Source organism: Alnus glutinosa, chromosome 13, assembly GCF_958979055.1.
Source record: "Alnus glutinosa chromosome 13, dhAlnGlut1.1, whole genome shotgun sequence".
Lineage (NCBI taxonomy): Eukaryota > Viridiplantae > Streptophyta > Magnoliopsida > Fagales > Betulaceae > Alnus > Alnus glutinosa.
In genome coordinates, this window is record NC_084898.1 from 25081078 (window position 1) to 25092001 (window position 10924).

Here is a 10924-nt window from a genome sequence, read left to right on the forward strand (position 1 = left end):
TGCATTTGCCATTTTTATCTGAAATTTAGATAGATTTTTTTGTGACTACCTCATATTGGCTTATCTATCTCTAGGCCCTAAAATAAAAACAAGGCACTCTCTGTCAACTCTCTCTCCTCTCCCTCTCTTTTTGGCGGCGAGCTTGGTGTTTACCAAAGGTGAGTGACGAGCGGCCAGCTTGTGGAACAATGAGTGAAGTGCTTGGTGGTTGGCGGCGAATACATCAACAATGAGTAATACTAAAAATCATATTTTTATCATTTCAAAATTGACGTAATTTTTAAAATCATCATTAAATTTATGATAAATCACTATTAAATTTTTATTTAATGACGATTTTAAAAGTTACATCAACTTTAAAAATATAAAAAGATAATTTTCAGCATTACTTCAATGGCAAGAGATATCAAACGTGAGAGAGAATGAAAGATTTTGTTAAAATAAAAAATATTTAAAAAATATTTTACTAAAGTATAGATTTTTTTTTTAATTTTTTTTTTTTATATATATATATAGGTAAGTAGAGAAATTTTAAATAAGGGATACATGATGTTTTTGGAAAGTGGGTAATTATTATGATTATTATTTTTTGTATTTTAGCTAAAATTTAGATAAAAATTTAGCAAGTCATTGCAAATGCTCGGAAAAAAAAAATTTGATTAGTATTTAGTAATAATTAGAGATATTCGTGGAAATTTGTTTAGGAATATTCCCATTTGTCTGGAAACGACGTCGTCAGCCTCCTATTATCTTGGTCAGCAAAGCTACATTATCCCCACGAAAACATCCACCTCCGCCAGCATCTCTGACAGAAAGAGAGAGAAAGAGATGGCTCTTACTCTCAAGGGCTCCGTTAATCTCACCCCCCCAACCATCACCAAAGCCCTTCCTCTCAAACCCCACTTCCTCACCCCTCTCCACTTCACCACCACAAGACACATCCCATCCGTCTCTTCCTCATCATCATCAGTCACAGACAATGCTAACACTTCAACTGGGCCTTCAAACTGGGCCCCGTACTCGTGGAAGTCCAAGAAGGCCCGACAGCTCCCTGACTACCCGGACCCGGATGAGCTCAGGTCCGTCATCCAGACCCTGGAGTCCTTCCCGCCCATCGTGTTCGCCGGCGAGGCCCGCAAGCTTGAGGAGCGGCTGGCCCAGGCCGCCATGGGCGAGGCCTTTCTGCTTCAGGGAGGGGACTGCGCCGAGAGCTTCAAGGAGTTCAATGGGAATAACATTCGGGACACTTTCCGGGTCTTGTTGCAAATGGGTATCGCCCTCACCTATGGCGCCCAAATCCCCGTCATCAAGGTCCTCTCAATTTTTTATTTTTATTTTTTTTCACTCTCTCTCTTCCTTTTTTGTGGAAAAATTGGTGCTTTGTCGGTGTTGGTGAACTGGGTTTTCTTTTTGATGATTTGGGTGTCTGTGTGTTGCTTTAAGATTTTGGAAATCGATGATGTCTTTCTTTTGGATTTGTTGTGTCATGCGGATTGTTTTTGTGGGTTTTGGGGAATTGGGTCTTCTTTTTGATGACTTGGGTGTTTGGTTGTTGCTTTAAGATTTTGGAAGTCGATCTTTCTTTTGGATTTGTTGTATCACGAGGAATATAATATTATCTGCTGTTAATTTGACCTTTTGACTCGTATAGATATGACTGTATAGCAGGTTTTGGCCACGGATTAAAATACATTATCCTTCTGAGTTAACTCGTTTTTTTTTTTGGTCTCCCGCCATATTAACTGACACCATATTCCCTATATGCATGCATGTGGGCTTTCTTATACTTTAATTCTGTAGTAATTTCAAACTTTTTTTTTTCTTTGAATGAATGTAGTAATTTCAAACTGTTATAGCTGCAAAATGATGAATGACTAAAACTATTACCCTCCAAATGCTAATTTTGATTTTTAAAGAATATGTTGGAATCTTAGAATGGAATGGCCGTTACATGCATCACAATATGCTGATGAAACTTAATGTTAAGAATTGTCCGGCTAAATACTATGGAGTTTTTGTGTCTTCAACATGGCATGCATGACTACTTCAGGGTTATGGAAGTATTTTTTAGTACTAACAAGGTTAAGGTGGGTTTTGGTTTAATGTTCTTCTCATAGAAGTTGTTCGACCCTGGAAAACGAATGTCAAAGGTGAAGCTATGGAATTACCAGTGAAGGACCCACTACTAGAAATAATTCTTAGGGGAAAGAAATGTTCTGTACTTCTTGGTCTATGCTTTATGGCCTTGCAGTTGGACGGATATGATTTTAGATTTTGGGCATGTTACATCCGTTATTTGATGTTGTCACTGTAGTTTCCAGAAACTCACTTCTTTGCAGCAGGTCAAACTTTCTGCTTTATCTGCTTCTGATATCTACTTAAACCTTTTTGAAATTTTCATGGAAACGTGGAAAGTTTGGTTTCTTTACAATAATGACATAAATCTTAACCTTACTATGTTCCTTGTACTTCTGGTCTATTTTTGTGTTGACTTTAATTTTAGTTGTTTTTCCAGTAAATTTTCTTGCATCGTGTTTTTGAGAAAGCATTTCCTGCCACTATCTATCTCCCATAGCATCTGCCTTAATTGCTTCCCAAACTGGTAATGTGGGTTCTCACTAATACGTAATGATTTGTGGTTTAGTTAATATAAAATTCAACTCTAAGTTCTATTATTTTTCTTGCATTATCTTATGTATATGTGCGATCTGCTTACATATAGTATACTAACACTAGATGTGGGGTTGTTCAACTAAATCCTACCTGAAAATTGCTGCCTTTATTTTTTTTTTTGGTAAATATTTGGAGATCCTATAATCACATATGCACAGCCTTAAGCCTTGTGTGCTAAAATCACATCTATGATGCCTTGTGTAATAATACAAGTATTCCTCAAAACAAAAACAAAATTAATACAAGTATATCTGCTTCAATTTGTTTAATACATAACAGGTAGGAAGGATGGCTGGGCAATTTGCAAAACCTAGGTCAGATCCTTTTGAGATTAAAGACGGTGTGAAGCTTCCTAGTTATCGGGGAGACAATATCAACGGTGATGCGTTTGATGAGAAATCTAGAACACCTGATCCGCAAAGGTTGATCAGAGCATACCTCCAATCTGTTGGCACGCTGAATCTCCTTAGAGCATTTGCCACTGGTGGGTACGCTGCCATGCAGAGAGTCTCACAGTGGAATCTTGATTTTGTGGTACACAGTGAGCAGGGGGACAGGTATTTTTGAAAAAATATTCCTTCATTTCATGCAATTTTTTCTTGAAGTAAATAACTGGGCAATTTCAATTTTGCCAGTGGCAGTGTGTTAGTTCCAACCCCATGTAGGCATGTGTTGGTCCCACACAACACTCTTTGTGCCTCTATTTGCTATGAAGTGATTATTCTGACGATCTCTGTCAATAACCTTCTGATTCGTCTCATGAAAGTGGAGAATTGTTATTTGGGTAGTCCCGGATTCTCTAAAAGCAGGCAGTTGCATGGAAACTTTAATGCCCTTTTTTTTTTTGGTAAGTTTTTTTGACCCAAGGGAAGGGGAAATGAGAGATTCGAACTAATGACCTCCATTCCATGAGACGTGATTCTCAGCCGATTGAGCTACCCCTTAGAGTCGGAAACATTAATGTCCTAAATAATTTTTTAGATTTTAGGTTTTTCCTTGCTTTCTTGTAATTACTTACTGAAACTTACCTGGTTGAGGAAAGGTACATGGAACTTGCACAAAGAGTAGATGAAGCTCTGGGGTTCATGGCTGCTGCTGGGGTTACTGTAAATCATCCCATAATGAACACAATTGAGTTTTGGACATCTCATGAATGCCTCCATTTACCTTATGAGCAGGCGTTGACTAGGGTGGATTCAACATCAGGGTGTTACTATGACTGTTCTGCTCACATGCTTTGGGTAGGTGAGAGGACTCGGCAGTTGGATGGTGCACATGTTGAATTCCTCCGGGGTGTTTCCAATCCTCTTGGCATAAAGGTAAGTGGCAGCTGCACTTATCATAGGGAAAAAAAAAAAAAATTGTAGTTGCACTTTAGGAATCTATAAAGGCAACCTCAAACTATAAAAAATTAATTTTAACGGAAATGCTGCTGTGCTGATGTTATGGTCTATAATTTCAATAATGCTCACCTTCGTTGTCACCAAGATAGAGGATTTTATTTTTGCTAAGTTTTGTTTTCCATTGTTTTGTTGGCCTTTAAATGGAGAACAAGGGAGATGGGCAGATTATATCATCCATTACGGAGAATTCATAACATTCCTGTATTACTTGTTTTGGTTCATAATCTAACATGTAGCCGTGTCCAGTTAATTTAGCAAGATGTAGCAGTCTCCTTCACTGTGTGATACTTTGAGCTATTCTTTCGATTCCAATTATAGGCAACCCTGTTGTAATTGATCTTCTTATTAAGAATTTCAGTATGTTTCTATGTAGAGAGTAGAAATTCTTACTATGTCGAGGCTTTCATGTATTGAGTGCCTAGGAAGTGATTGAGTGGGCACAGTTGCTTTCACTGTAGTGGAGTTCTGACATAAGAATAATTTCATTAGTAAATTTTTCTATGTTTTCTTATCTGGTTGTTGATGTCTTGACATGGTCATGCAGGTGAGTGACAAGATGGATCCAAAGGAGCTTGTGAAATTGTGTGAAATTCTCAACCCTCGTAACAAACCCGGAAGATTGACAATAATAACGCGAATGGGGGCAGATAACATGAGGGTAAAGCTCCCCCATCTGATCAGAGCTGTGCGCCAAGCTGGGCTTATTGTCACATGGGTTAGTGATCCCATGCATGGGAACACAATAAAGGCTCCTTCTGGTCTCAAGACGCGGCCATTTGATGCAATCAGAGTAAGAATACTAAGAACTCAACCAATATTGACTGATAACTTTGACCTTCTAGTTTCTTGTCACCGTATACATCACTTTTCTTCATAAAATGGTAGTAACAGGAGGTGTTTTGTTTTGTCTCAGGCTGAGTTGAGAGCTTTCTTTGATGTTCATGAACAAGAAGGGAGCTACCCTGGGGGAGTTCATCTGGAGATGACTGGGCAGAATGTAACAGAGTGCATTGGAGGGTCAAAGACAGTGACTTTTGATGACTTGAGCTCCCGATATCATACACATTGTGACCCCAGGCTGAATGCATCACAGTCACTTGAGCTTGCATTTGCCATAGCTGAGAGGTTGAGGAAGAAAAGGTTAAAATCGGTTAACGACTTTCAAAGAGGGCAAAGATAATGGTCCTATGATATGGGATACTCGAGTTTTTTATTTTGTGCTCATCCAAGTTCTCAATAATTTACTTTCATTCATGTTAGTCCCGATTAGACTTCTGTGTGTGTGTGTGTGAGATTGTTTGGACAAGTACAAAAAGCTGAAAGCAATGAAGTGCTGAAGTACAGATTCATAATGATCTAACTGCATTTTTTTTTTCTCTTTTTGATGAAAAATTTGAAAGTAAATTTAGACACTTGAAAACACTACAAGAAGAGATGTGTTGTAATAATTTTTCCAGCACCTAAGCTAAATCCTTAATTATGCCATCTCAACAATGATTCAAGAGTGAAGGAGTCATTGGAGTGGACCCGAGGGCTTGATTTTTTGGCCCACAGCCACAAAATTTTAAGGAAGCTGCTTTGCTTTTACAGTCTTTATTATTACAAGCTTATGTGGTATGATTGCGATATGGTAAGTGACGTGGTAATTGAGATAACAGAAAACTATATAATTTATAACCATTTTCATTCAATAGTGAATTTCTTTCAAGCATCGTCCAACAGATGTGGAATTGGATGTCCATTCATAAAACTGGTAACTATGCAGTAGGAGAAATTAGGGCTTGATCTACTTGTTATCTTCTTCTTCTAACTGTTATTTTTTAAATTCTTCTGAATATTGTGGCAACTGGTATATCATAAATTAAAGTCTATATACACATTCTTTTTTTCTTCTCATTGTCTGACCAATCTCAAAAAGCTCTCTTCTCTCTCTTGAAGACACCTAAACCTCTCCTCATGGCTGTCGAGGAGGAGGTAATGAAATCTCCTCCCTCCTCCCCCTTTCCCTTTACTCCCCTCATTCTTCCTCCCTTTCTTGCCTCTTATGAGGCTCAAATTGTCTCTTTGAAAGGACTTATCTATCGCCCTTGACGATATATCTAGATTTAACATCTCCATTGGCTTCTCCTCTATCACAGAAGGTTCGATTTCAGCTTTCACATGTCGATATCAACTTCGGATCCGCCCCTTCTTAAAGTTCTTGGATTTAATTTTTTCAAAATCAGATTTATTCACTTCAACAAGCTTCACCACCACATGCGCCACTCCACTATGATCTAGGCTCCCTCCGCTTAGTTCTGCCATCAGCAACTTTTCGTCTGGCCACCACGCGCTAAAGCGTGTCCCACATGTGCCAACGTGTGGACAACCTTGCGCCGTGCGTGATGGCTTCCATCGCCTTCTACAGTTGCCCTTGGTCACCCGTGTTGTTATGCTTCCACCTAGCAACTATCACCGACGCGTGAAGACCACATGCCGATTAGTGGTCTTCGTCATGCCAGCAGCCAATGTGTAACGATCTAAGGAAAAGCGTTAACGACATCTACGCTATTATCAAAAAATACTAATCAATTTGGAACTTTCCTAGAATCCTTTATAAAGCTTAGTTTCACTTAGTAACTAGACAATGTAAGACTTAGTACCTATGAGTATCTTTATAAGCCATTCGCTCACTCTATATGACCTATTCATCTTTTTCCAATATGGGAACGATAATCCCTTATAAAGCCTAGTTTCACCTAGTAACTAGGCAATGTGAGACTTAGCATCCATGAGTATCTTTATAAACCACTCACTCTATGTGAGCTATTCATTTATTCCCAATAAGGGACTGAGGTGTTACATAGTGTTTTGTTCCTTTATTTTTTTTGCTTTCTAGAGTTTTCTTAAGGCTATTAAAGCTATCTCTACCATAGGCTTCATTTTAACCATCATCAGAGTCTTCTTTGCTGCAAGGATTTACCTTTGAGTATGCTACTACAATTGTTTCTTTGTTGGGCTATAAATTGGGTTGTTGGACCTTTCAAAGTTTGTGGCCCTTCTTGCACTTCTAAGCTGCACCATTCGTGGCACGCCTTCCTAAACAGCCTTAATTAGTGACCACTTTTCTTAGTCTTTGTACTAAGAATATATAGGGATGCGTCATTTATTTGATGCATTCCTTTTTAATTTATGTTTACCATCGTTGATGAGGTTAATTCGGAGCTTTTTGTTAGGTTGTCCTAGTAAGATATTGTCTCCATATATGGCCTATATGCCACATATACAGTGTTTTTTTATATTTATTATAAATATAATATACGGTATTACAGTTAGGTAATTTAATTACCGTAATGGAATCGTTTTAATTGATTTAAAATCAATTAATAATATTGTTTCCTTGATGGGAGGAACAATACGGTATTTACCATATTTGAGGGTCCCTGACCTAGCCTATAAATTAATAGCCTGTGTACACCATCAGTACGGCAATTCGGTCACAGGCATAGGTTAGAAGATCCCTCAAATAATCTTTTCTTATTCTTCAGATGGATCGTGGAAACGCTTGAGCAAATATAGCTAGAGGTAAGCCTGAATCCTGTCTTATTTGTTTTCTGCTGCGCATGTTAGTTTAAGCAATATGTTGAATATATCTAACATGTGGTATCAGAGCAACTTCTATGCTATTTTGCTTAGCATTAAGTTTTTTTTTTTTTTTTTTTTTGTTGAATTCAATGTCTTTGTGAACAAAATTTGTTTGAAATTATATTTATTGTTCACGCACGGTTGAAAAACATATGTGTATTAGTTTTTTCGACATGTTGTTTGTTCCATTGTTCCATATGGAACATTATTCAGCCTATTATTATTATTGTTCACGAACTGTACGTGTTTGTGTTTCGAATATTTGCATACAGTGCATAAGAGGATTGTTAAAGATTGCAGTAAAACACCATACTTGCAGCAAACCCATTGCCGTGAAACCTCCACCGCCTGATCTCTCCTCTACCACCGGCAGGATTGCCATCGGCATACAGTAGGCGTCGGCCCGTTGTGGCCGGCATCGTTTGTCGAATGAGAGGCCGCTGGAATCGGGACTGGCGGCCCTCACAGGTCGCCTGGTTCCTGGACCGCTGCTAAGCAGCTGCAGCAAGCCGGTGCCGTTCTGTGTAAGGAGAGGCCAAGCCTCTCCCTGTCACTGGGATCGGCGGCCCTTGCGGGCCGCTCGAATCTTGGACAAACGGCGACATGGGTCACCGAGCAGCGGCCACGTAGGGCCGCTGCATAAGATGGTGGCGGAAGAAGGAAGAGTGGTCGGCGCCTGAGGAGTGGGGGAGGCAGCGGCTGCTGACAGAATGAAGGTGGTGGCGGCTAGGGTTTTGACCCATTAAGAATCCCGGGTCTCGTTGGGATATGGATAGGGTTTCATACCCATAAAGGATTCCGGGTTAGGGTTTCGACCCATAAAGAAATGCAGGTCGGGTCGGATAGGGGATCAGGTAGGGTTTAAAACCCATGAGTCCAACCCGATATCAAGTGTGCTGACCCATTCGGGTTAGCCCAATCCAAGTGTTGACCCATTGGGTCAGCCCAAGAGGCCCTATTCAGTTAAAAAAAAAATTTCGAAAAAGGGAGGCCCATTAAGTGACAAATACAGAGACTCGACCCGATTAACCTATAAGAAACCTGACCCGATTAAGTGGGCTGATCATATTGGGCCACCCAATACAGTGACCCATTTGAAATTTGTGAAAATAAGAAAAAATAAGGCTTAGGTAGAGATTTGAACTTAGGACCTTTGAGTCCATTAAGCTACAAGATTCAAACCATTGAGCTAAGCCTAGTTTTATGCTTTCACATTAAGGTTTTATTCCCTTTATTATTTACACTGTTCTGTGTTAATATTATTGTTTCCTTAATACATGATCTTGAGAATTTTTTAATTGTTGAATTTATATTGTTTAAATATAAATTGTTTGATGCCTAGACCTAAGAATAATTAACAATACCATATATACTGGTGTGTTTACAGTAATGCCAAGAATGCAATGTTTAAAAAAGTTATGGCTAGGAAAGTCTTGGGATTTAAGTGTGTCCATGTGACCCCCCTCACTTTCCTGGGAACTCACCTGGTTGCACCTTGAAAAATGCTGTTTACCCCATTTAGGTATTGGTTTGTTATATTCCTGGGGCTGTTAAGGGGGCATCTATAAAATTGTTAGATGTTAATGAAGTCGCAATTATTATGATAATTTTGGGAGAGCCAAAGCATCCCAATTTTTGAATAATAATTGCATCAAGATTACATAAACGTAATTATCATAATAATTATGGGAGAGCCAAAGCATCCCATTTTTGTATGATAATTATATCAGGATTACACGCATGACCCTCATAAAGATTTATTAGATGTTCATGAATTACAGCGTGATTATTATGATTTTGGAAGAGCCAAAGCATCCTAATTTTGTAATAATTGCATAAGGATCGTACAAATGAACTTCATATGGAAAAATTAACATCGTATTGTAATTAATTCATAAATTTAATTACCTATCCCCAAAGGGAAGTTTTTATTTTTATGACTTAATTAGAATGAGATAACAAATTTAGTATTAAAAGTAAAATTTCTTTCGGTTGCCCAAAGGTACGAAGAATTTTATTTATTAATATTTAAATTTATTAGTCTTATCAATAAAGAGTAAATTTCATGCGTGATGCAACCTTTGCCAAGGTAGGTTCAAATTTACTATTTAAATTGACATTGGCTGATTTAAAATAAAGTTACTTCATAGCATTAAAGTATTTATTTTCTTGGTTATTGCAGTTATTCATATTACTCTATTTTGATAGTTTTATATTTCAATACTTTATGGTAATATTTTTCTGACTGGAAAAAGGTTAATATACTTTTTCATTTGAGTGTTTCTAATCCCATTATGGGAATGAATGATATTATAGCTTAGCTTAAGTCCCTAATGATTGAGATTTTTTGAGTCATTAGTAGTCTATTTCATTTTTTAATTATCTCTTCTAAGTATAGAATTTTATCTTGTAACACACGTAATGATAAATGGTTAGTAAATAAACTTCTAACCATGTGTGTTTAAGGATATGAGAGAATTCATAAAGTGTTTACATGGTTACTCATGTCAAGGGAATGACCGATAAATGCAATCATGTCCAACACTTAAAGCATGAGAATAAGGTGCCAATAAAGTATTATGGCAATCAAGATACCTATTTCTCATGCAATAAGGAAAATTAAGGGCATATAAAGAAAGATTGCATGAAGTATAAGAAATGACTTAAAATAAAGATAATCTCATATATCTAGTATGTCGTGAATCTCTTTTAGTGACTCATTCAAATATGTTGTAGATTGATTATGGTTTAACAATCCATGTTGTCAACACAAATGCAAAGTCTTTTAAAATAAATAACACGTGTTTATAATTTGAGGTTGTTGGGATTTAAAGGTTAATTTTGAGATTCAGTTATATTTTTTACCTAAAAAATGATTTATATTCCATAATTTTTGAGAAATTTATTTTTCTAGTTTGGCTTGTTAAAAATTTCAATTTTATTTTAAACTTGAAATTTTTCTTATTTTTTGGTGAATATTGGTTGGGGTTCATTTAAAATCTATTTAAAATTGACCTACATCCCAATTTTTGAAACAAAAATTATTTGTTTATTTCTGCATACTGATGTTGACGTAAAGTAGAGTCTTTGAGAATTTAAAAATGCTCTTGTTATGGCTTTGGAGATTGAAATATATCTCCATACAGAAAATAAAAGTCGGTAATTTATTGACTTTGGTACTTGTATGGACTACATAAGGGAAAGCATACCAACAAGACCACTAG

General features: G+C 37.3%; 1 protein-coding gene across 1 annotated transcript; it reads left to right on the forward strand.

Annotated features, from left to right (window-relative positions):
- The first annotated feature begins 769 nt into the window (after positions 1–769).
- On the forward strand, positions 770–5436 carry LOC133854772 (phospho-2-dehydro-3-deoxyheptonate aldolase 2, chloroplastic-like). The gene is made up of 5 exons (XM_062291046.1): positions 770–1311; positions 2953–3230; positions 3716–3992; positions 4621–4866; positions 4990–5436. The coding sequence occupies exons 1-5, from the start codon at positions 829–831 to the stop codon at positions 5254–5256; spliced, it is 1551 nt and encodes a 516-aa protein (XP_062147030.1). The 5' UTR covers positions 770–828; the 3' UTR covers positions 5257–5436.
- Positions 5437–10924: the final 5488 nt, after the last annotated feature.

Coding starts and splice junctions, on each gene's coding strand:
- LOC133854772 (XM_062291046.1), top strand. CDS start 829: ATGGCTCTTACTCTCAAGGGCTCCGTTAATCTCACCCCCCCAACCATC. Junction 1,312..2,952: donor CCCAAATCCCCGTCATCAAG/GTCCTCTCAATT, acceptor AATACATAACAG/GTAGGAAGGATGGCTGGGCA. Junction 4,867..4,989: donor GGCCATTTGATGCAATCAGA/GTAAGAATACTA, acceptor GTTTTGTCTCAG/GCTGAGTTGAGAGCTTTCTT.